Below are 26,250 nucleotides of genomic sequence, written 5' to 3'. Positions count from 1 at the left end.
CTTTTTACATATTTAATAAACACTGATCATGTTCGCACCTCTATATGTAATATATGTTAATGAGAAACATTTGTTGTCAGTCTTGTGTTCTAGAAGACATTATAACTGTAGCATATCTGAGACTCCATTAAGCTCTAACTCGAATCTATAGCATGAGTTTTATAGAGCTCCTGGCTTCCTCAAAAATAAAAAAGCCAGTATGCACCACTACGTAGATGCACATGAAGTTGCCTATTAAGGCGTTTCTAAACATTGCGCTTTCGTTTCGTTTTGTTCCATCACCACACACAAGGTTTGATGAAGTTATGGTGAGATCCTTGGTGCGTTTGGGGTGAGGGTGAGGGGTGTCTTACCTAGACCGCTCAAGGACAACACAAAAGCAGAGATTTGTTTTAAGCCTCAAGTAACTACTGAAACCAAGGCATTTAGTAACAGGTTAAGAAGCGAACGGGGGATTTAAAAATGCAATTTTGTAACAAACTCAAGTAGCATGAACTCATCCGGCTGTGGAAGTCTGGCTCTCCCCTAGATTCCAGAACAAAAGAAGCGTTTGCGAACCGAGGGGGCTTTGCCTTCCTGCGCCCCGCTTCCACTCCCCGAGTGATCACATCTGGGGACACAAGCGCCCACAGCCTGCCTGGCTTCCCCGCTTCCCCTCCAGGGCCAGCACTGGGTGGGGGCGGCTCGGCGACCCGGGAGGGAGCCAGGCCCGGGCCAGAGGGTCCCTCCCCAGCTGGCGCACCAACTCCGGCCGTTCCGAAGGCGAGCGACCCCGGTGCAAAGCTTCTCCGGAGCAGGACGGGGGTTAAAAGGAAGGAGAGGAAACGGGGCGCCCGGACAGCCCCGCCCGTCCCTTATCAACGTCCGAGGGGAAGGGTGGAGGACCGAGGAAAACAGCGGGGCCCCCGAGCCCGGGCGCCCGCCCGCCCGCCCGCCCGCACGCCCGCCCCGAGCGCCTTTGAAACTGCGTCTCTGCATCTCTCGCTCTGCGCCGCGGCGGTGGCTGGAACCCGCGCGAGCCGCGCGGCCAATGGGCGCCGCGCTTCCTCCCGCCGCCCGCCAATGGCAGCGCGCGTTGCTGGGGCGTGCGCGAGCCAGGCTGCTCCCCCCGCCCCCTCCCGCCCCCTCCGACTTGTGTGTGTGTGTGTGTGTAGGCTCGGGCTGGCTGCGGGCTCCAGGCTTGGCTGCGCTCGCTCGCTCGCTTGCTCGCTCAGTCGTGCGCCGGGGGCTTTTGTGGCCGGGGCCGACCTGGGCTTTGTGTCCCGACTTCTGCGCAGCCCGGCGGCGTTGCTCCCGGCCAGGGATCCCTCGTCCTCTTCCTCCCCGCGAGGCGGCGGCGGCGGCGCAGTCCCCGGGCCAGGAGCGAGCGAGCGAGCGCGCCGGCGTGAGCGACGACCGTCAGGGGGCCGAGGAGGGGTCCGAGTGGGCCGAGCCCGAAGATGCCGGAGTTCCTGGAGGACCCTTCGGTCCTGACCAAAGACAAGTTGAAGAGCGAGTTGGTCGCCAACAACGTGACGCTCCCGGCCGGCGAGCAGCGCAAGGACGTGTACGTGCAGCTCTACCTGCAGCACCTCACGGCGCGCAACCGGCCGCCGTCGTCGTCGTCGCTCGCCGCGGGCGCCAACAGCAAGGGACCGCCCGACTTCTCCAGCGACGAGGAGCGCGAGCCCACCCCGGTGCTCGGCTCCGGGGCCTCCTCGGGCCGCGGCCGAGCCGCCGTCGGCAGGGTAAGGCAGGCGCTCGCCCCGCTCGGGGCCACGGAGGCGGGCGCGTGCTCGCCCTCCCGGCGTGGGGTCCCCTCCACCCCACCCCACCCCACCCCGGTGCCCGCGGTGCCCGCCGGTGGTCGCCAGGCCGCTGGCCCGGGAAGCGAGGGAGGGCGGGCACGGACGGGGAGGGGAATGCTCGGTGCGAGCCGCCGGGGCCCTGTGCGCCCTGCGCCGCAGGCCGGGAGCCGGTGTAGACGCGGCCTCCCGGGTTAAAGCCCCCCGCAGGCTCGGCCTCTTGCACCCCCGCTGGACTTGGAGCGTTTTCCCGCTTTCGGGCCCGAGCGAGTCGCAGCAGAGTCTCAGAGCGCTCCCTGGAGGGCAGTTCGCGACATAGTCATCGCTGGCCGGTTTTTTTTTTTTTTTTGAACTAGCGACCTTCCCGCCTTTTTTTTTTTTAAATCTGTGCCTCCGGAGGGCTCTCTGAACCGTTGGTTTCCTCGTGCGTGTTCCCCGTGTGCCGTCCACGGGCCCCGCTTCTCGTGGGTTAAGCTTTCCTGCAAGCGGCATGCTTCACACGCTGCGTTTGAAAAAGGAGTTCCCCTAGACGTATTTGGAGGGTCCCAGTTAGAGTTTGGGTTGTTTACCGTTTTCAAGGCTTTGCTGGAGGGAGGGAGGATTCGGAGGCAGGAAAAAAAAAAGTTTGTGGCGTGCTGATGTATCAGTGTTGCAATTTGAAGCCTCAGACCCTTGAAATCTAAGAGGGGTTCCTTCAGATGTTTACTGTTTGGCTTTTATGTTGTTCTTGGCTACATCTTAAATAGTATTTTGTTGGTTTATACTTAGTTACCAGAATTTAAGTCAGAACGAGTAATTAAGGCTCGTGACTGGTGTAACTTAGTCTTTGAGAGACCCAGTGAATGTTTTGATTGGAGTGGTTGCTACTGTTTACTGGTATAGCCGGGGGCAAAAATCGCGGCTTGCTTCTCTTGGTGCTGGGAATTGAACCCACAGCCTAGCACAGCTTAGCGTGTGCTGGCGCGGAACCACACCTCGGGCCAGTCGCTTCTTTGAAAGTTTTACAGTGTTTTGTTTAATCTTACTGTTTTGTTTTGGTTTTGATGTCTTTTGCTGATTGCCCAAATGAGAGAAAGATACGTCATAGGCACGTGTGGCTCTAGATGAGAAAACTTGACCGCGCTTCTTTTCCCCAGTGTCTTAAGTGGCGCACGTGGTGCTGTCTAGTAAGCACCGGCCGGATGAGCGGGTGCCTCTAATCCCAGACCCCTGGAGATGTAGATGGAATCTCCATCGTGGCGATCCTTAGCTACCTGCTCTTGTTTAAAACCAATAAACGCATAAATATTGACCAGCCGCACCTATTACTGCCTTTGGTGTCTCCCTATTTGTAGATTTTTGGGGACGAACATTCCATTTTATTACATTTTTAATGAAACAAAGTAATGGATTTCACCTGAAATTTTTGCATGTGTATCAAGTTCTTTCCAGATTGACTCCCCGCCCCCTCCGCCTTCCCACTAGTCCCTTTACTCCCTTGTACTTTACATGTCGGACTTTTAAAAATAATATCTGGAGTCTGCATGTGAGAGAAAATGCGCGATATTTGTCTTTGGAAGGGAAGCTGAGATAGGGTCTCAAAACCCTGACTGGTCTTGAGTTCACTGTAGTCGAGGATGACTTTGCCTCTGACTCCCAGGTACTGGGATTATGGGTGTACACCATACCTGAGTGGCTAGTTTCACATAACGTAATCCCCAGTGTCATCCATTATTTTTATGACATGATTTTGTTCTTTATAGACGAATAAAACCCCTCTGTGGCCTCGCCCAGTGCACTCCTTTAATCCCAGCACTCGGGAGGCAGAGCCAGTCGGATCTCTGAGTTCGAGGCCAGCCTGGGCTACCAAGTGAGTTCTAGGAAAGGCGCAAAGCTACACAGAGAAACCCTGTCTCAAAAAACAAAAAACAACAACAAAAAAAAACCCCTCCTTTCTCTCTCTGTGCGGGCGCGCGGGCGCAGTGACTCATTCGGCGGCTATTCCATGATTTTTGAGTTTAAAGCCTACTTTAGGGGGCTAGGGGAATGACCTGCCATGCACAATCTGATCTCCAGCACCCACATAAAGAGCTGAGTGCAGCAGTAGCATGTGTCTTTAAAAAAACCTGTGGAAGACACGCCCGTACACTTTAAGTTGATCTTACTAGCAGCACGTGGCTCAAGTCTGAGACTCCAGCACTCAAGGTGCTGAGGCAGGATCCCAAGAATTTTTGAATCGGTGTGGGCTGCATTGATGAACCCTGTCTCTAAACAAGAGAATTGCTCTTTAGGGCTTGTTTTAAGTTTTTCGAGACAGAGTTTCTCTGTGTAGCCCTGACTGCCCTGAGCTTGGCTCTGTAGACCAGGCTGGCCTCGAACTCTCAGGGATCCGCCTGCTTCTGCCTCCTGAGTGCTGGGACTAAAGGCGTGCACCACCACCGCCCTGCTAAAGTACACCTCTTTATCTGTTTGTTTTGTTTTCGTGTTTATGGGTATTAACGATTTTATTTTGTAGGAGAGAACAAAAAAAACAGGCTCAGGTCAGGCAGTCACCAAATAAGGCAAGATGTGGAAGCCAGAAGGTCTGCTCAGCAGCTTTAAAAAGACTGTCATCAGTCTAGTAATCCACTTTGGTGTTTTCCTATAAGAGTTGACCACACTTCACACTTTTTTCTTTTTCTTTTTTTTCTTTCTTTTTTTTTTTTTTTCAATTGTATGTGTGTGAATGTTTGGCATGCATGTATGCCCACCATGTGTATGTGTACGCTCATTCCCCAAGGGGGCCAGAAGAGGGCATCAGACCTTCTGGAGCTGGAGTTAGACGCCATTGTGAGCCTCCCTGTGGATGCTGGGAATCAAACCTGGATCCTCTAGACAGCCAGTGCTTTAAATCCCAGTTCATCTGGTGGAGGCAGGAAGATCGGGAGTTCAAACCTACTGGGCTTGAAGCTTTCATAGGTTACATACTTTTTATTGTTATTTTTTAAAAGCTGTGTTACTTCCTCATCCCAGCTCAGCTCATCTTTACAAGAAAGATCCTACCCTTTTTTTTGAGCACCTACAATGCTCTAGGCGCTGTGTTAAGTAAGCTCTTATCACTTGGGGGTAGGGCGGAGGCAGAGTATCTCCTATGCCCTGCGTATCTTCAAGCTAGCTGGGTTCTTTCTGTGGGTCTCATGATAGGTCTGTATTCTCCACCTGCAACATTTAAATTTTTTTAGGTGTTTAGCCTTGATTGGACTCTATCAACTACCCAAAATTAATATTGACGTATTGTTTTAAATACATGAATAAAATGAATTTTTATTTCAGAATCTTAAGTTAGCACTTTTAAGTCTTGTAGAACATTTATGATTGCTTGTATAGAGTTATTCTCATGTTTTTCCTGCCGTGATCTCCTAAGTGCTAGATTACAGGCAGCAATTTAGGTGTTGCAGTTATCTAGATAGTGGGCACCAGAGTAAACATTTATGGAGTTGGCAATCTGCCTTTTTGTCTGAGCGTGCAGAGCATGCAGGTGGAGTTGTTAGGGATCCAGTGGAGCGTAGAGACATTCTTGAGTGAACCTGTCAAGGGAGATTTTTTTGTGCTGGGGGTTGAATTGAGAACTTCATGCACACTTATTCACTTATTGAATTTATTATATAGCCCAGGCTGGCATCAAACTTAGGGTCCTATTCTCAGACTCCGTGTACTGGGAGTTCAGGTATGACCCACTATGTCTGGAGTAACAATGAAACCTGTGGTTGGTGTGTCCGTCCCCGTCCCCCTTTTTGTTTTGAGGCAGGGTTTCCTGTAGCTCAGACTAGACCTGAACTCATATAGTACATGGGGGGTGACCTTGAACTTGGTGCTCTGCACCACTTGGCCTTTTCATATAAAATGTAGAAATCTAGTAATTATTTAATTAGGTTGGAAATTGATTAATTAGGTTTCATAAGTGTGTGCCTTGTGTTCAGTAGCTTATACTACATATGGTTTCTGATTGCTTTCTTTATTGTCAGGGTAATGTGGTGCAAAGTTACTGTGATAATAGTTCCCAGGAAAGGGTGCATGTGAAAGAATGATATGATGTCCATGTAAATGTTACTAGAGAACACACTGAAGATGAAGATTTAATAGATTAGCCTTGGGTCTCAGTTTTCTTACTTTATAATATTGGAGATATTAATGTGTCTGTCTCACAGGAGTTTTAGGGTTCTTTTTCGTTTCTTTGCTTTGAGACAGGGTTTTTAAATGTAGCCCTGGCTTTCCTGAAACTCTGTACATCAGGTTGGCCTCCCAACTCAAAAGATCTGCCTGCTGCCAGGAGGTGTGGTGGCGCACGCCTTTAATCCCAGCACTCAGGACGCCAGCCTGGTCTACAGAGTGAGTTCCAGGACGGCCAGGCTACACAGAGAAACCCTGTCTCTAAAAAATCAAACACAAACAAACATCTGCCTGCCTCTGCTGGTGTTAAATGTGTAGGCCACCTTGCCTGGCTTAATTTTTAGAGTTCCTTAAGTTAGTGCAAATATAATGCACTTAAAATTCAACTGGATACATAACGGATGTTCAGTGGAATGTTTTATAATAGTAGCTGGATATACTGGTTCATGCACCTAGACTTAGAACTTGGGAGGCAGAGGCAGGAGAATTGCTGGGAGTTCAAGGTCACCCTGGGTTACAGCACTTGAGCACTGGCCACTCTTCCAGAGGAACTGGGTTTGCTTCTCAGCACTGACTTGGTTGCTGAAATCTGTAACTCCTTGTTCCGGGGATCTGATGCCCTCCTGTGGCCTCCACAGGTACTGCATGCACATGGTATATGCACAGTGCATTCTGGCAAGCAATCATTCCCATAACTTTTTTTTTTTTTTTTTTTTTAAGAAAAGGAGCTGGGGTTGGGGATTTAGCTCAGTGGTAGAGCGCTTGCCTAGCAAGCACAAGGCCCTGGGTTCGGTCCTCAGCTCCGGCACAAAAAATACTTAGAATTCCACACAGTTACTACTTATTAATTGAAACTGCGGTTTTGTTCATTATGTACAAATTAGTCACCTCCCAATTTTTGTTCTTCCTAAATGTATTATTTATTAGGTGATATTTACTTTGCTGGAACTTTTCTCCCAAGGCAGATTAAATTTTAAAATCAAACAACCTGTTGATGGTTCACTTTATGAGAGCATATTGCCCACTCAAATTTTCTTTGTTCACTTCATTATGTGTGAATTGGTTTCCTGCTTCTAAAAGCCTACATTATTTCTCTTTTCTCTTTCTTTCTTTCTTTCTTTCTTTCTTTCTTTCTTTCTTTCTTTCTTTCTTTCTTTCTTTCTTTCTTTCTTTTTTGAGGGCAGACTGGAACCCAGGGCATACTAGGCAAACATTCCACTGTGGAGCTATGTCACAGCCCTGGCATTTCTAATAAGAAATAGATTTCTTTAATGACTTAATTTTTTCCTCATCAAATTGCACTTTGATTTATGGGTGACAGGGTTTCTCTGTTGTTTTTGGTGCCTGTGCTGGAACACATTCTGTAGACCAGGCTGGCCTCGAACTCACAGTTTCCAATTAAAGGTGTGTGTCACCGCTGTCCAGCCTAAGCCATTTCTTTGTTTTGATCTTTTATTCTATTGGGTTCTGGGAATTAAAGTGCTCCTAACTCCTGGGTCATTCTACGGCTCCCCTCTGTCTCTTGATGCTTGGGATAAAAATGTGATACTGTTCCTGCCTTTTTCTCATGTTCTCTTACAAGTATACCCAGATTACGCAAACTACACATTAAAAATTGGGTCAGGCATGGTAGCATGGTTTTAATTCCAAGGCTCCCAAGAATATGTAAGGTTTATATTAGATGTGTTGACCAAAGTTAATTTATTTTAATCTGTTTTTATTTCCTTTTGGACAGTTGATGGGTGTCAAAGGACACACTATTACTATCTCCTCGCTTAGGCAGGGCCTTGACATTGAGCCATACCCTCACCTCCAACAGCAGTGTTTAGCATCTAAGTTACTTGTGTATCAGGCTTGTACAGCCTAACTACAATTGAACTTAGAAAAGCCTTCCAATAATGGTTTTTAGTTTAGCCAAATTGCTGTGGCTAATGTAACGAGTCACCTGTTGATAGGGTAGAAAATGTCATGTAAATGAGTGCTTTTCATGTAGAGAAGGTAATTGTACTTTGTTTACAGAAAGCCACAAAGAAAACTGATAAGCCCAGACTAGAAGATAAAGATGACCTAGATGTGACAGAGCTCTCTAATGAAGAACTTCTGGATCAACTTGTGAGATACGGGGTGAATCCTGGTCCCATTGTGGGTAAGTTGATCAAGTCTCAAATGTCTTTTCTAAGAAGCAAGACCCAGAGCATTTTTTACTCTCAGTAATGGTTAGAATTTGGGTCTTCAGGGGCTGTCATTATTTATAGAACCAGCCAACACTTTAGTTTCATTAACGCTAAATGAGGAAGGTAAGATGAGAGTTTCAGTAGACAACATGTAAAATTACCCATTGCTGGTGTTGTCCGAGTCAGTGGTTATTTTGAGCTGCTCTGTAAGCCTTGGGTCTTACAGCTGAAGAAAATCTGGTCAAATCATCTCAGTCAATGAGCAGAGTGCAGCTCAGTTCCTAACTAACAAGTTCCATTTCCTAATTAACATTAAAGTCTTTTTAATTGTCTTGATAACCCTAAAGAACAAATGAAACAGAAGGCACGCAGAACTAAATGCTCTAGGTTCCTCATTTGCTTTTCTAGATAGCAGTAGTTTTGCCAGATTAATTATGATTTTCTTACAGGATTTAGGCAATAACCCTAAAATGAGAAAAATTCACACATAGCGTCAGGGCTATGAAAAATTTTGAAGGCTGGAGGGAGATTGGGTGGGTTTTATTTAGCTATAGTGGAAACAATGATTGGTTTTTGTCTTTTGTTTGTTTGAGCCTGGATCTTACTATGTAGCCTACCTCGATTTGCCACTCAAGGGCTGGACTTAAGTATGCATTTCATAAGTTGTTCTCAGACAAGCCTGTGGCTCTAATTACCAATAGACACTTGATATCTTTTGTAAAATTCTGAGAGACACTGAAATGTATATTATATGAAAATATGCTAAATTACATATTATTGTACCAGTTGTTTGTCTTAAGACTACTTTGATAGCAAATAGGTGTTATTTGTGAACAGTAAACCAGTTATCATATCATCCAGAAATTAAGGAAAGATGCATACCTAATGTAAGTAGAAAATTAAAGACATTCAAGTATGATTTATAGAATTTAACCCATATTTCACTGACTATTTATAGGCATATCGATCTCTTAATGTTGTGAAGTATAATCATTTTTTGCTCGGGGTTCCCATCTGTTTATAAAAAAGCTCTTTGGGGAGCTGCAGAGATGGTTCAGCATTTAAGAACACTAGCTGCTCTTACAGCAGACCTTTGATTCCCAGAGCCCACGTGACTAACAGCTATCTGTAATGACACAGGCACCAGGGACATGATGCACAGATAGACACGCCAGCAGAACACCCATTTACATAAATAATAAAATCTTTTTAAGAAAATTGTAATGTTGTGCAGACAATGGTGTGCACACCTTTAGTCCCAGCACTCAGGAGCAGAAGCAGGCGGATCTCTGTGAGTTCCAGGACAGCCAGGGATACACAGAGAAACCCTATCTCTCAAAAAAAAAGAATTATAATCTTGTATTAACATCTCAGAGAAACAGCTCTTTCAGAAAAGAGTTCATTATATATTGTATTTAATCACTTTAGAAACAGAAAGCATGTTGCTTAAAGACTGGTTTCTTGTAGGGGCTGGAAAGATGGTCCCAGTTTGAAGAGTCTACTGCTCTTGCCAGGACCTGAGCCTTGTCCAGAACCCACACTGGGTGGCTCACAGTGGCCTGTGGCTCCCACTCCAGGGGGATCTGGCCCCTCTGGTCTCTGGGCATCTGCACTGTACATGCACATAATGGTTTTTGTTGTTTGTTTTCAATCTTGTAAAAAGACAGTTCATGTCAATAGTAATGGAACTTCTGCCTTCACCCAGGGACCACCAGGAAGCTGTATGAGAAGAAGCTGTTGAAACTGAGGGAACAGGGCACAGAATCACGGTCATCTACGCCTCTCCCAACAGTCTCTTCTTCAGCAGAAAACACAAGACAGAATGGAAGTAATGACTCTGACAGATACAGCGACAACGATGAAGGTAAGTTTTAAATGCTCTTATCGGATGCATGGGTTTTCATGACTCAGTGCTGACCATGAAGAAGAGAAAATTTAAAACAGTATGGACAAGATGTATGTCTAAATAACCACTTAACTTTTGCTTCACATGGAATTTTTCTCAAAATTTTTCTTTCCCCATTACCATATCTCCAGAAGAAATCATTAATTTGATATCTATCTTTCCAGTTTTTATATGTAGTGATCAGCGTGATAAATACTGTTTTGTTTTTAATTATATAAATGATATACTGAGTCTTTTATGTGCTATTTTGTTCCTTGTTATATTTTTTGGATCATATTTCATTATTCCTTATAATAAATATAGTGTCATATGACGTTTTCTTCTCTTGATAGGCATACAAGTTATTTAAAATATTTTGCTTACATAATTTGATTTCATGGCAATTTTGACCATGATTTTAAATATTTTTGAGAATAGTACATTCCTTTTTAAATTAAAGTAAATGCAGAATTTGGTGCTTGGAGTTTTAACTCATAGTTTGCTGATTTTGTAAATATCTAATTGACCATGCCTTCCAAGGCACTGTGTACCAGATTGGTTTTCTGGGAGTGTGAAGTATAGGGTCCTTTTCTTCAGCAACACTATTTTAGCAAGGAGGCAAAGAATAAGACCAGCCCAGACCAGTCATGCTTAAACTTCCTGCCTCTTTTGCCTCTACAGGGAAGAAGAAAGAACACAAGAAAGTGAAGTCCACTAGGGATTTTGTTCCTTTTTCTGAACTTGCATCTGCTCCCTCTGGTGGATTTTTTCAGGGTATTTCTTTTCCTGAAATCTCCACCCGCCCTCCTCTGGGCAGGACTGAAGTGCAGGCAGCTAAGAGAGTCCACACTTCTAAGGGAGACCCCCCCAGGGAGCCTCTTACTGACACAGCCTTGCCTGGGAAGGGACAGGTGCAGAAATTGGTCCCAGGACGGAATGTATTTATTCCTTCCGAGTCTAGCTATGATAGATGTGTAGAGAAAAGTTCTTCATCATCTGCTCAGCGTGAACTCGCTGCCAGGCTGACCTCTGCTGCGGCTTCTCCCTCACTGATGAGAGAGACCACTACTACTTACTGTAAAGACATAGTAGAAAGTATCTGCCGTGGGGGGAAAGGTAGGGCTCGGCCCTCAAGTGCTGAGGGGCCTGATGTTTCAGATCAGTCCGTGATCTCTAGTGAAAGAGAGGTGCTGCAGGAGTCAGAGAGGTCCCAGGTCATCTCTCCACCACTTGCTCGTGCCATCAGAGACTATGTCAATTCTCTGTTAGTCCAGGGTGGGGTCAGCAGTGTGCCCGGGGGTTCTAATTCTGTACCCACACTGGATATAGAAAACATATGCAAGAGACTTAGCCAGTCTAACCAGCAAGAGTCTGAATCCCTGTCTCCTCCTCGCAAAGTCCCCAGACTCAGTGAGACGCCTGCAAAGGAAAGGGATTCAGGCTCACGTGTGGCATGTCAGACTGCGCCTGCATCTGAACATAGGTCTTCTTTTGCCAAGAGTGTTGTCTCTCATTCCCTTACTGCCTTAGGAATGGAAGTGTCTCAGCAAGCACAGCGTGATAAAGTAGATGCCCCCGAACCATCCTTTCCCCTGCATGAATCCATTTTAAAAGTGATCGAGCAGGAGTGGCAGCAAATTGATGGGCAGCTGCCTTCACTGGCATGCAAATACCCAGTTTCTTCCAGCGAGGCAACACAGATATTATCGGTTCCAGCAGTAGATGATGAAATCCTGGGGCTTATTCCTGAAACCACCCCACGAATGGCAATTCATGCGTCCTCCACTGAGTCCTGTGATAAACATTTGGACTTAGCTCTCTGTAGATCTTATGAAGCTGCAGCATCAGCATTGCAGATTGCAGCCCACACTGCCTTTGTAGCTAAGTCTCTGCAGGCCGACATAAGTCATGCTGCACAGATTATTAATTCAGATCCTAGTCATGCACACCAAGCCCTTGAGATTCTGAGCAGAACCTATGATGCCGCTTCGTATCTTTGTGACGCTGCCTTTGATGACGTGAGGGTGTCTGCCCATATCATGGGGTCTTCTACTATGGGTCGGCGTTATCTGTGGTTGAAGGACTGTAAGATTACCCCAGCTTCTAAGAATAAACTGACTGTTGCCCCCTTTAAGGGTGGGACACTATTTGGAGGGGAAGTACACAAAGTTATTAAAAAGCGTGGAAATAAACAGTAATGTTAAAAACAAAAGAACTTATCTTTGATTTGTAGAATTTATGAACCTTTCAGGGATTCTAGCAACTTGTATGCCAGAATTTTCTTTTGAGGCCTTTTTTAGTCTCCTAATAGCACTAATTTCAAGGTGTTAAGCTTCCGCTCACCAATTATAATTACACACAGACAGACCTACCACAGTTGAAGTTTAGTTCACGTTTGTCTCACTATGTAAGTTTATAGCTTCCTGTTTTATATAACACTTTTACACGAGTCTTATTGTTTTCTTTCTGATAAAAAATTTTACAGCTCTTAGATTTAAAAAGAATTCCAGCAACTAAAGTATCAGTAGAATCATCTTTTTGCTTTTGTTTTTCGAGATAGAGTTTCTCTGTGTAGATCAGGCTGCCCTTGAACTCATAGAGATCCTCCTGCCTTCACCTCGTGAGTGCTGGGATTGAAGGCCTGCACCCCCACCGCCCGGCGGCCGCCCTCTTTATCAGTGCCTTTCACATTCTTTCTGCCTCGATCAGGGTTAGACATTGTTAATCACTTAAGTCATTGTTTTGTTTTTTTCCTTCTCAAAGGAATTATTTTGAAAAGTCTAGTGTGCAGGAATGCCAAGTCTCACGGCAGTGAAATAGGCACACAGCCCTGTGATTTCCGTCTGCTCTGCTTCCTGCTGCCATTTTCACTGCACAGATCTTAGCTAGCAGGCCTGTGTCCACTCGTGACAGCAAGGCATCTCCAGGCGGCCTTTGCACTTAGTCTCTTGGTCACTCTTGGCTAAGTGTCTACACGTTCTAAATGTGTCCGTGTTCTTGTTCATGCTCTTGACTCCAACAGACTGTAAGGTAATTCTAGACCAGTGTGACTCAGTGCTGTCCCCACACGTGCTGACTCGGCGCTCTGCCACAGTAGAAGGGAAGGCTGCACCTCAAGCATGTGCTTACCATGCACATGGCCGAGTTCAGTTCACCACCACCCGAAAAGTTTCATGGAAGAATTTCAACCTAGAGATACTTTGTAAGAGAATGATAAGAGGTGCAGTGCGTGCCTGTATGTATGTACACACACACTCACATGTGTGCTCACTTTAGTGAGAAAAGCAATGTCATACGAGCATGTAGACCACACTGAGGAACACGGCTGTGGATAAGTAGATGTTCACAGTTGATGTTCACTCAACACGACTTTTGTTAGATGAATGAGACATGGGGAAGACAGGGCTTTTTTACTTACATGTATGTAAAGGTATGTTGTATGTCCTGAGTAGTTAAATTTCAGATCTGAATGCTAGAAGCAAATTTGAATTATTTTCTAAAAACCTTAAGTAATTTTACTATACCCCAATGTCTGTGTTTGTATGAAGCAATGTATTGCCTTGTTTTCATGTGTATGGTTGTAAGGTAAGGTAGCTTGATGTAGAGACATGGAAAATGGTCTTAAGCATAACCAAGTACAGTCCATTGAGTGTACACGTCTACTGCCATGTTCTTTCTTAGACTGCACATTCCATCTGTGCAGCTTTGTTACTTGTGTCCTAAAATGTACCATGTGTACATGTACCTGTTAAGTGCTGTGTGGTTTCTTAAAGCAATGTATTCCTGTAGAATGCTTCTACAAATTCAATAAAGTGGTTAAATTTGAACAGTTTGTGTGGTCTCCAGAAACATGTTTTATGTGTGTCTTCTTTTTGGAGTTTCAACGAGTTGAATACTTGTGAATGAACATACCTTTTCCGTTTCATTATTGAAACATTCCAGCAGTATAATTGAAAATATTCTGGTGGTCATATGTCCTTTCCACTATTTAAGGATCATATTCAATTGGACATTAAAATCTAAATTTGAACAAGTACCTAATTTGTAGCCTGATGACTTACTTGTCTAATCAGTTTCTGCTAAACTGGTAGAGTGGATTTTATACTGAGCAGTGTACCAGTACTGATAGATTCATAGAGCTAGTGACGGTTGGGCGTGGAGTTGGTTGCTTGGTCTAACTGACCTGTCTGAAGTAGTTGGCCAGCAATCACTGTCTTGGGAGAGGGATGGCAGATGTGCTTGGACTAAGAAGATTAGACAGGAAGCTCAGCGAGGCACAAAGTTATCTTGATCATTTTGAAGCATGGCTACATTGAGCTTGTATGAAATTAAACTTTAAGACCAGATTCTATTGTTTCTCTGCTAAGAAAGCAAAATTTTGGAACCAAAAGTTTCAGCATTAATTGACCTGCTTTATTATAAATGACCACAAAAGTAAAAAAGTCAAGTTTTTGTTCTGTTTTGAGGCAGTCTCACCATGTAGCACAGGCTAGTCTTGAACTCTAGATCTTCCCATCTCCACAGCCCCAGGAGCTAGAGTTACAGGTGTGTGCCACTGTGGCTGCTGGGAAGTTAGGTTTTTCAATGGGTCTTCAAATTATGGTAAAACCAAGACTACAAGAATTGGGACACTTGGCTCTTTTTTAAACTGTGTTATTGGGTTAATGACTATGCTATAAGAAACTTCATTTTATTTGTTTATTTGGTGCTAAGGATTGAGCCCAGCACCCCAAGAACATGCTCTACTACTGAGCTGCACCCTAGTCAAATGACTAGTGCCGCACAATCTCGTTTTTTTTTTTTTTTTTTTAATTCCCCCCCTTCCACATGCGACATTTTAATTTACTAGCTGACCTTTGCTGTATAGCAGTAATGTATTGCGTAGACAAAACAATACCTCCACATTTGCATTGGTTTTTAGGGAAAAGCCTCCACAGGAGCAGTTTGAATTCTTTGATGTTTTAAGGTTTATTCTAGGGGTGGAGAAAATGGGTAAGAGTAAATAGGAAGGAATAATCAGATTAAACAGTGGGAAAGGCTAAAAATGGACTAAGATTATAAAAGTCAAGGTTTGGCCTGTTTTGGTTTTTTGTAAGAGGGTTTGTTTGTTTGATAAATTTTCTAAGCAGTTTTGTTCCACTGACTATTACAATAAACAGATTGTCATGTGTACTACTAATGTGCCCAAAACCAGGGTTCCAAAGTGATATGAGTGAAACATAACTCAAGTGTTTCAGTAGATAATGTTTTCTCCAATGTTATTTCCAGACTCTAAAATAGAGCTCAAGCTTGAGAAGAGAGAGCCACTAAAGGGCAGAGCAAAGACTCCAGTAACACTCAAGCAAAGAAGAGTTGATCATAATCAGGTATCTGAAGTTTTATGATCACCCTATGCTGGTGTGAGTCACCTGACCAGCACTCATCTGTCCTGTGTTGTGACCTTTGATAAATAGTTGGCGAGCACGCTCCAGCTTACCCATCCACTTAGTCTCACTGTTAAATGGTATGGAAAATAGATACTTTGTGGATTTGTCAGTAGCATTCATACCTTGTGCTGTCTCCCCTGCTGAGCAATCTGCTTTTGGTCATCCCGCCCATTGTTCATTTTGATGCAACGGATTTGAACCTGGGATCTCAGGTGTGCTAGGCCAGTGACTCTACCGTCATACTTCCTTTTGAAAGAGTTGTTTTAGAAGATAGAAATAAATGTACTTTTGATCCAGCTTCTTTGGAACTTGGGAAAACAGTTTTCTATATTTGTCATTGTGTCTAGATTTCTGAGTTTGAGTTTACCTTGTTTCCTCACTTGTAGATTTTTCCTACACTATGAAGCTAGTATGGTTCTAAAACTACATTATTTAAGATAAAGATTTACAATTTGGGGATGGGGTGAGAACAAGATAACAGTTTCCAAAAGGAAAATTACAGGAAATTGGGGAGAAAATAATTATAAGGCATCAATAAATATATTACTTTACAGAGGAGCGTTACAGGCTCTGATTTAGGCTTAGTACCCAAGGTTCTTTTCCTCCTCCTTACTCTTCAGCTAGACACCATGTTACTTTGTTATTCATCTGTCTTTTCCATGTTCTGTCTGCCTCATTTCCTTGGTGTTTTTGAGACAGTGTGTCACTATATAGCCCAGGCTGGCCTTTAACTTGTCAACCTTTCTGCTTCCTGAGAGATGGGATTACAGGTGTGCACTGCCGTGCCCTGCTTCCTTCCTTTTGTGGGGTTGAGGTGGAGAGGCAGGGCCCAGTGTACCCTTGCCTGACCCTCCTGCCTGTACCTCCCAAATGCTAGGTACTGGGTAATCCATTTGAGGAATCTGAACAGTATACTGATTCCCAGTACAGCCGTTTTCTCCCCCTCCATGTAGTGACCATAATTGATCATGACAGTGTTTCCTGCCGTCTGGAGGTGGTAGGTTGTTTCAGAGTCTCATTTTTTCCCTTGGTATCCTGTGTGATATGGTGTGCTGGAGACTAGACCTGGGTGGCAGTATAGCAGACCTTTTTAGTCACAGCAAAAATGTTAGGTGTCTGCTTGAGTGGTCTTCCTAACTCTTGTAGTTGGACTAAGGCTATTATCTCTGAGCACAAGTGTAGCTGGTGACTATATTATTGGACAGCATAGACTAAGGGATTGGTCTGGATTTGGATTCAATTTCTTTGACAAGAATATTTCATGAATGATGTTATAGCTCTCCTTTTGGTCATTTCAGGAAGCAGCATGAATTGCTTTAAATATACTAAAATTAACAAGTTCAGATGTTGAAAGGTTGGCTCATCTGATATAAAGCTTTGTCTGGCCTTTTCACTTAAAGGTTTTAACAGCTGTGGATGATAATGCCTAAATCCATTATTTTATTTGAAGTTACAAAATGATGACTTTTTTCTTTGATATCCATAACTAATTATTTTATAAAAAACTTTATTTACTGGGTTCCTTAGTTGCCTTGAAGTAAGATCATACAAGAGAACCAGAAAAATCCCTTTTATTTGCCAGTTTGGGTTTTTTGAGACAGGGTTTCTCTGTGTAGTTTTGGTGCCTGACCTGGATCTCACTCAGTAGTCCGGGCTGGCCTTGAAATGTGAGTTCTAGAATTAAAGGTGTGCAGAGTCACAGTGAATGTTAAATTTTTTATGCTATGATTTTTGTATTCATGATGGGTTGTAATCCAAGCCTGTTGTATGCTGTCCAAACGTTTTACTACTGGTCTCCATTCCCAGCTGGGTAGATGGGGTCTGGAGTTTCATCCCTTGTTCCCCTCTGTCCCTAAGGAGAGTTTGTGAACACAGGATGGCATTTCAGGTTTACAGATAGAAGTTATAAACTTGGTTCTGACATGTGTCTATGCTGAGTGTCTTGGCTCTTCTAATTACACTTCTCTTAATTTAAATATCATGTTTTACATGTTTCAAAATAACACTAAGGCTGCTAAATGCAATCCAGTGCATTTTCATTAAGATACCTCACTAGGATATAAAGTACTGTGTTTAAAATCTTGTGAATGAACGCTTCCTTTTTAGTTTGTTTTCTATAGGAAGTACCTGACATGGATTATTATATTTGCTCCTTTCCCTTTACAGCACTCTTAACCCTCCTTCTGCCTGTCCTAGAGTTCACTCCAAATCAAAACAGATTTTCCTTCCCATCTCTTGTGCGACCTCATCCTGCATACTGAGATTTGTGGGTCTGCGGTAACTGACTCAGCTGCTCTGTCCTTTAGTGAACGTGTGAGAAGTTCTCACTTATGTGGTGTTTGTGCATGACAAGCAGCCATCTGCAGGTAGCACTTGGTTTAGGGGAAATGCGTAGGTGAAAGTATTCTGTAGTTTTTGCAGGGATCACCAAATGCCTTTGCCTCACAGCAATACTGAGGGTACTGTTCTCTATTGCAGTAACCAGTCAGTGTGAATGATCGTGTTAATCATGCTGTACCCAAGTGTGGGTAGTGAACACATGAGAGAGTCTTACTTTGTAGCCCATGCTAGCTAGCCTCAACCTCCTCCTACTACTACTCTGTCAACATCTTGTGGTTTACAAGTGTACCACCATGCCAGACTTGTTTATCTTGTAAAGTAATTTAGTACAGATTTGTGTGTGTGTGTGTGTAGTCTTTTGTTTGTTTTGGTTGTAGTGTGAGTAGGTTGGTTTTTTTGTGTGTTTTTTTGCTTTTGGGGGGGGGGGTTGTTTGGGGATTTTGTTTTGTTTTGTTTTGTTTTGTTTCAAGACAGGGTTTCTCTGTGTCGCTTTGGAGCCTGTCCTGGAAAACTGCTTTTGTAGACCAGGCTGGCCTGCTTCTGCCTCCTGAGTGCTGGGTCTAAAGTCTTAAACCACCCCACCCAGCTGAAATGCACCCCTTTATCTGTTTTTCTCCAACTCATTCTTTATGGTTTTTCGAGACAGGGTTTCTCTGTGTAGTTTTGGAGCCTGTCCTGGAACTCACTCTGTAGACCAGGCTGGCCTCGAACTCACAGAGATCCGCTGCCAAGCACTGGGATTAAAGGTGAGCGTCACCACCGCCTAGCAATGGGTGGGGTTTTTTGAGGGGGTTGTTTTCTTTTCTTTTGTTGGGATGTGTAGTCTTTACCAGCACAGCTCCTGTACTCTCACATGCCTTGGCTACTTGGTATCTTCTGACTCATTCCTCACTTGGTAGCTTAATCAGAATTTGGTGAGAAAAGATTGGTTTCTTCCATGGGTCCCCATGATACATCAGGACTTCTGGGGAATATCTTGCTGCCGATTGTTCTAACTGTGGTTCTTATTTGGCTCAAAGCATAGGGCACTCGCCTTATGTACATGCTGTAAGATAATCCTCTGTGTAATTGTTGGTGTATCTTTCCAAGTTCTGCCATTAGATGATCATTTTATTTATATTCTCAAAGTCAGTTGCTATGAGTGGCGATGTATTCTTATAGTTGCAGCAGTACTAGGCAGGCGTAGGAGAATGACGACCTGGAGGCCAGGTCTGAGATTACAGGTGTGTCACCAGGATTGAGGTGCACAGGCTGGTGTTGAATCCTATTTACATACTTGGGAATTTGACTATTAATAGGAATTCATTACATTTTATTTGTATGATTTGTCTTTGACATTAATTATACATTCAACAGAGATTTCCTCACTAATAGCGGGATAAGAAACCCTGAGGTTCAGATTGTGAGTAAATAATTTTACGATGCTGATGTTGGAGACATGGCTGAATGACGGTTAAGAGCTTTTGCAGAGGCCTGAGTTGGGTTCTCAGACTCATGTCATGGTTCACAGCCGCTTGTAACTACTGCCCCAGGGATCCAACACCTTCTGTGGCCTGTGATGTGTATGTGTACATGAGACACACACATAATTAAAAGATTGTGCTTTTTCCCCCCTTGGGCATTGGTGGTTTGTACCTTTAATCCCAGCACTCAGGAGGCAGAGGCAGGTGGATCTCTGTGAGTTCAAGTTCAGTCTGGTATCTATAGAGAGTTCCTGGACAGCCAGGGCTGTTAAACAGGAAAGAGCTCTTCTAATGTCAACCCAAATAAAGATAAACATGAAATTGCATTAGGAGACTGCCATTATAGGGTTTGGGTGGTTATCACAGGCTGTGAGTGAAAAAGTAGCTCTTGAGATTTACTAGGTACTAACTAGACATACAGCTGCCATTGATGTTCATAAACTGTTAGCTTGAACAGAAGGCCTATGAATGCTGTGCTGCTGAGAAGCATTGGTTGAATGGATTTGAGCTAGCCTTTACGACTGCTAAGGATTTCTTCTTGGTGCTAGTGACTGAGCGTGGCATTCGTGTACTAAGCAAGCCATGCCCTCAGCCCTCAGTTACTTTTTAAATCAGTCTCATTGTGTACCCTAGGCTGTCCTAGAACTTGTGACAGTTCTCTTGCTTCTGCCTCCCTGAAGCTAGGATTACAAGTGTTGTGCCGCTGAAGTACTTCTACAATGAGGGGGAGAGAGAGACCTGGGGCTGGAAGGTGACACTGTCTGCTTTCTGTAGGGTGAGAACACAATTGCAGTTTGACAGTGACTGTCAGGGGCCTTACAGCCTGATTTTTCGGGGGGGGGGGGGCGTGGGGGCGTGGCTTATAGATAGTAAATTTTGAGTTTAGAAAGTGGATTGTAACATGACACACGTATGAATCATGATTAGTCTGCTTGCTTTCTGATGATTGATTGCAAGGCAGCAAAATCGGTGCCCTTAGAACTGTGTCCAGGGCATAGCATTGTTTGTAACTGCCAGCATTGGGAGAGTTGTTGGTGTCTCGGAGTGCTGAAATGGTCATTATAAGGGGTTTGCGGTAGAATCTGACTTCTCACGTGTCGCACTTGACTAGAGCTATTCTCAAGCTGGAGTGGCTGAGACTGAGTGGACAAGCGGATCGTCAAAAGGCGGAGCTCTGTAGGCGTTAACTAGGGAGCCCACAAGAGGGCCGAGGAGAACTCCAAGGAAAAGGGTGATGAAGGCTTAGTGCTTAGAAGTGGGTTTTCAGAGCGGTAGGGGTTTAGTGATTATTTACATTTATTGTTTTTGTTCTGTTTTCAAACTAACAGGTGGAAACTTCACAGCATTTTCGTGTAGATGGTGCAGTAATTTCAGAGAGTACTCCCATAGCTGAAACTATAAAGGCTTCAAGCAACGACTCCTTAGTAAATATGTTTCATAAACTGTCTAAGTGCTGTTCTTCGTATTACCCCTTGGTGGAATTTGGGAGGTGGTGAATTTTGGCAGATCACAAATTTATATTATATTTTGAACTAATTTACTTCAAGTTTCTGGATTTTAGAATCCAGAATGTAACCATTTTACAAGTAAATTTAATTCATTGCACAAGAATCCTAAATACTATGAAAATACTTTTTACTAAGTATTTGAAGAATTACAAGAAGGTCACACGTGAAGCCCTGAATGTGTTTCTAGATGTTGTTACCTGAACATTTATTCGGGGAAATCAAACATTGCAGAAGTGGAATATCTTTTCATTGTAAGTGTCTTTGCTATGTTTGGATAATTCTGAGTCTGAATAATTTGAATCTTGGCAGGTTGTCAATAGGTTGACTGGAAATTTCAAGCATGCATCTTCTATTCTGCCAGTCCCTGAATTCTCAGACATACCCAGAAGAACACCAAAGAAACCATTGACAAGAGCTGAAGTAAATAGATACAATTTAGCTCACTGCTTCATTCCTCTTTCAGACTTGCTTTTTTAAATGGGAGGGGACAGGATTTTCCTGGGAGGTTTATGTGTGTTGGTGTGTATATGTATGCATATGTGGTATAAGGACAATTTTAGTTTGAAAATGGAAACTAATCTAGCATGACCTACTAATATACCTAGCTCTTGCTGCTGTGTGGCTCTTCAGGTCCTGATGCAGGGGAGTTTGGGTGCTGCTGTAACACGCTTTTTTTGTTATGGATCCAAGTTTAAAATGCTCCTTGGGCTGTGGGGAAACTGCACTTTTGTTGAAAAGTCAAGCAATAAGACTTTCAAGTAACTGGTGACTCCTGTATAAATGATCTTTAAAATGCTTGCTGCATGGCTCATAATTTTAATCTTTTGCAAAGGAGATGAAGTTTCTTTCAATTTGAATGGCTTGATTGACTTAACAAGATAGAGGTCTACATTAATTAGGCATCTTCTATATTTAATCCTTTATCACAGAATTTCTAACAGGAAGAAACAGTGCACTCTTAATGCAAGACAAGGAAATCCAGTAGGAAATTTACAGTTTGGTTGCAGGGTATCCCCCCTTGAATGTGTATCATTTCCCTCCAATAACTACCTTAGATGCGGTTCAATGATGACATTTGAAGAGTCTTGGAGGCTTGTGAATACCTAGATGATGACAAAGCCAGGCTAGATGAGAGGGTGTCCCGAAATGTTTGTTTAAGTGTTTTAATTACTGCATGCTAAATTCTAACATGTGGCTGTTTGTTTGTTTCTTCCTAGGTGGGAGAGAAAACAGAGGAAAGACGAGTGGAAAGGGATATTCTTAAGGAAATGTTCCCCTATGAAGCATCTACTCCAACAGGAATCAGGTACTTGGATGGATTGAATGGAAAATGGATATATTCTAGGGAACTTTCAGTTCTTCATCACAACATTGTTGTAGCTTTGTTCTCAGAATCAAGTGGTTCTTTTGTGAACACATTACTTCCTCTCAGCTGCTGTGGTTCACCTCCGTGGAAATTTAATCATTCAAAATAGATTTTATCAAGCCAGAGTATTACACGTAACACTTTTAAGGAGGAAATGGAAACGGGGTTTGACAGAACTTGGGATCAAATTCAGGGCCTCATACGTGTTTGGCAAGCTCTGTGCCACTAAACTATGCATGAACACACACCTTTGTTTATTTTTAATTTTACTTATTTTGTGTGCTCATGTTTACTTGTGGAGGCCAGAGGTAGACACTGGATATCAAGTGACTTTTCTACAGGGTCTCTCATTGACTGTAGTTTGTTGATGTGGCCAGAATGGTTACTCCACTGGGCCATCCTCTGAACCCTTCTTCCTTATATTTGAGACAGGGTCACTCACTCACTCTGAAGCTTTCCAGTTCAGCTAGATTGACTGGCCAACTAGCCCCCAGGAATCCTATCTTTTGCCTTCTCAGAGGGTAGCTCTTGGAGTTGGTTCTCCTACTTCACCCTGGGGTGTAAGATCAAACTCAGGACCTCAAGCTCAATGGAAAAGCAGTGACTAGCCCAGAGTGTTTGAGTGTGCTCATAGGCACTGGGATTGAACTTGGATCCTCATGGTAAACAGCAGGCGCTTTGTTGGCCAAGCCACTGCCCTGGTCTTGTGCAGCCCAGGTTGGCATTGAACTCACTGTGTAGCTGAGGAGAACCTTGAACCCCTGATCCTCATGCTTTCACCTAAGTGCTGAGTTTGCAGCTGTGTGTGCTGCAGGCCGGGTTTTGTTTTGGTGTGGGCAAGTCCAAGCTTCATCACTCTTGTAATGTCAGGGTTGGTTTTCGCCTCCCAGGTGGATGTCAGTCATTAGGCTTGGAGATTCACAGCCAAAGCGAGCGTCTATCTTTCTTTTCCTTTTAAATAACCTTTGAAAAGCCTTTAAGAAGGTTGGAGAGAGTTTTCAATGTTATTTTATAATAAATGACATAGCTAACATTTTATGGAGGGTTTTTTGAAACAGGTTTTCTGTGAAGCCTTGGCTGTCCTAGAACTCACTCTGTAGACCAGGCTGGCCTCAAACTCAGATGCTGCCTGCCTCTGCCTCCTGAGTGCTGGGATTAAAGGTTTTTGCTGCCACACCTGGCTGTTCAAGACAGGGTTTCTCTGTGTAGTTTTGGTGCCTGGCCTGGATCTCTCTCTGTAGATCAGGCTGACCTCAAACTCACAAAGATCCACCTGGCTCTGCCTCCCAAGTGCTGGGATTAGGCGCCTGGCTCTTTTTTTTTTTTTTTTTTTTTTTTTTTTTTTTTTTTTTTTTTTAAAGGTATTTATGTATTATGTATACAACATTCTGCCTCCATGTATGCCTGCTGCCAGAAGAGGGCACCAGATCTCATTACAGATGGTTGTGAGCCATCATGTGGGTGCTGGGAATTGAACTCAGGACCTTTGGAAGAGCAGCCAGTGTTCTTAACCTCTGAGCCATCTCTCCAGCCTGCCCGCAGCTCATTTTAAGATGTAATTGGGCTTTGGCTCCATAATAAAATGCCCACCTACCATGCGAGGCCCTGGCTCACCTCCCGGCACCACCACATCAAAAAAGAAATACAGAGAAATAACAAATGGGCTCTCTGCCCTTTATTTTATTTTATTTATTTTTTATTTTTTTAAATGTGTCAGTTTGCTGCTGCTGCTGCTTTATACAGTGTGCTTAGAAATAGAAGTTGGGTCACTGTTTATTGTTGGTCTGAGGGTAATCTTGTGAAATTCTCTCACTTTGAACAGTGCTAGCTGCCGCAGGCCAATTAAAGGGGCTGCAGGCCGGCCGCTGGAGCTCAGTGACTTCCGGATGGAAGAGTCGTTCTCATCGAAATATGTCCCCAAGTATGCTCCTTTGGCAGATGTCAAGTCGGAAAAGACGAAGAAGGGACGCTCCATTCCCATGTGGATAAAAATGTTGCTGTTTGTTGTTGTAGCAGTTTTTTTGTTTTTGGTCTATCAAGCTATGGAAACCAACCAAGGAAATCCCTTCTCTAATTTTCTTCAAGATGCTAAAATCTCCAACTGAAGAAAGCACTTCGGCACATTCACCTTGATCTCCTGTTTTTAATAACTAGAAAACCATTTGTGTCCACTGTTGACTGGAGAACTACATTGTGATTTCACCTCAGTAAAGTTAGTGTGCATTGAAAAGCAAACGGGACGCATACATGGACCTCATTTCAATATTTTGGACTTTGGAGATCACACTGTGCCATATGAATAATTTTTTTAGCTCTGGAACTTTTTTGTAGGCTTTATTTTTTTAATGTGGACATCTTATTTCACTTTTGGGGAAAATGCATTGTTTTGTGTATTTGAAAAAAGGCAAAACCTGGTAATGTAATGTGAAGCTACACATTAAATACTTGGAATTCTTACAGAAAAGATTTATGACTTCTTCTCTACTGAGTGAAAAATGTTAGAAATGTGAATGAGGTTCAGTAAGAGAGGGTCGGGCGTTTGTGCTTCCTGTAATGCCGCGGTATGTTGTTCGTGGAAGGTGCAGCAGTACGCTCTTCTGGAACCTCTGATGGCATTGCTGGTGCAGCCTGTCCTGCTACTTCTGGAAATACTTCTCATATCATGAAAGTCCTACTTCATTAGAACCATCCGAGTACACTTGGTTTTCCACAGGGATCTATCTCTTAGGGCAACATAGATAGCTGTTTCAGGCTACTGTTAGCTAGCTGTGAGACTGTCATTGGAATCTTGTACTTTTTATTTACAGCAAAGCATTTATCTTGTCAATCCAGCTTATCAAAATAGGATTTAGGTTAGTAAGTGTTCAGGGGTGTTTGTTTAGACGTTAGAAACTAAACACAGGTCCTCTGTTTCATTGTTTCAATGTCTTCTATTACCAAAAAAAATTTTTTTTGCCAGGGATTTTTTTGTTTTGGGTTGAGGAAGGGTGTCTATGGGATTTTTTGTTTTTGTCTTAACCGTATAATTCCTGATGTAATTTGATTTAAAAGCATAACATTTGCTTTTAAATCACATACGCAGTAGTGAATGCTTAATTTGTAATTTCAGTTAAGGTGGGCATTATGATTTTATGTACTCTTGAAATGATTAACAATATCCTTGTGGTTGTCTTATTTTTTAGCTGAAATTTACCTCATGTATGGCTTAGATAAAGTTGCAGTAAATTTAAATTTTAATAGAATCAAGTAAAACATGAAAATTTTAAACTTAGTCATTTAAGTTGCAATTTTACAGTCATTGACCGTAAAGCACACTAAAAATGTAAATTATTTTTAATAACATCCAAAATGTAAAGATAATTTTAATTTTTAAAAAGGAAGAAGCCGAAGATGAATATTTAGACCAGCGCACAGTTTTCTATTACTGTATTTAGCTTTTAGATATTTCGTAGACATTTTAAGCAAACTTTTGCCGTTAAGACCAGAACATGTAGGTCTGGTCTTCCTGGGCATGTGGGAAACTGACTTGGATCTGAAGTGCTTGCCTCTCTGAGTAAAAGTGTCTCTTTTGAGATGAGCCACAGGGGGGCCATGTTTTACTCACCTTTTCCAAGCTAACATAATAGCCATCTTTTCCTTTGTCTTTAGACATGGCTTCTTATGTTGCTTTCAGTCTTTTGTTTATAATTAAAAATTATGAGAAGCCCCCATTTGATGTTTAAAAATGTGGGGAGATAAATCAGACTTAACATGTAATGTCAGTCAAGTAGGAAAAGTGATCCAATACAGCAAAAGTAGGGCCTGGTCAAACATGCCCACCCCCCCCCACCCCTTTTAAATGTGTACTTGGTCTTTTGTCTGTGTCTGTTTTATTCCACTAGAGACGTGTCCTTGATGTAAATGCAAAGCATTTATTAATTCCTAGATGTAGACTTTACAATATAATTCAATAATAAAGTGATTAACCTCTAGTTTTGTTGTTGTAATAAATGACTTTCAGATAGCTTTAATTTTAAGATTTCTATATAACATCTCCTGTGGTATTTATTAATGAAGCTTTAGTTCTCATTTGAATCTATCCCTGCTTTCTAATTACGGTAGTAGTTGGGTCTTTCTTTGTTCCAAGGTGTAAGCGCTGAGTAGTCATTAGAGAATGGCATTTGGAATCTCCCCGAG

General features: G+C 43.2%; 1 protein-coding gene across 5 annotated transcripts; it reads left to right on the top strand.

Annotated features, from left to right (window-relative positions):
• Window positions 1-1,097: 1,097 nt before the first annotated feature.
• Window positions 1,098-26,045, top strand: Tmpo (thymopoietin). Of its 5 annotated transcripts, none has more exons than XM_036169613.1 (8): window positions 1,107-1,727; window positions 7,932-8,058; window positions 9,792-9,950; window positions 15,240-15,337; window positions 20,529-20,624; window positions 21,018-21,128; window positions 21,926-22,014; window positions 23,897-26,045. In XM_036169613.1, exons 1-8 carry the CDS (start codon window positions 1,440-1,442, stop codon window positions 24,177-24,179), a joined length of 1,251 nt encoding a protein of 416 aa, XP_036025506.1. In that variant the 5' UTR covers window positions 1,107-1,439; the 3' UTR covers window positions 24,180-26,045. The 5 variants fall into 5 exon arrangements, with proteins under 5 accessions (XP_036025505.1, XP_036025506.1, XP_036025507.1 ...); XM_036169616.1 differs by lacking the exon at window positions 1,107-1,727 and adding an exon at window positions 20,312-20,431 and having other exon boundaries at window positions 7,927-8,058; XM_036169614.1 differs by lacking the exon at window positions 20,529-20,624 and having other exon boundaries at window positions 1,109-1,727.
• The last annotated feature ends 205 nt before the right edge of the window (window positions 26,046-26,250 follow it).

This window comes from Onychomys torridus, chromosome 20, assembly GCF_903995425.1.
Source record: "Onychomys torridus chromosome 20, mOncTor1.1, whole genome shotgun sequence".
Lineage (NCBI taxonomy): Eukaryota > Metazoa > Chordata > Mammalia > Rodentia > Cricetidae > Onychomys > Onychomys torridus.
The sequence above is the reverse complement of the archived record's forward strand: the minus strand, read 5'-3'. Positions and strand labels throughout refer to the sequence as shown.

Bases quoted from the DNA above. Each gene is read 5' to 3' on its own strand.
- Tmpo (XM_036169612.1), top strand. From the start codon at position 1,440: ATGCCGGAGTTCCTGGAGGACCCTTCGGTCCTGACCAAAGACAAGTTG. The intron at 1,728-7,931 runs GTAAGGCAGGCG...CTTTGTTTACAG, and splicing joins GCCGAGCCGCCGTCGGCAGG to AAAGCCACAAAGAAAACTGA. The intron at 9,951-10,652 runs GTAAGTTTTAAA...TTGCCTCTACAG, and splicing joins ATACAGCGACAACGATGAAG to GGAAGAAGAAAGAACACAAG.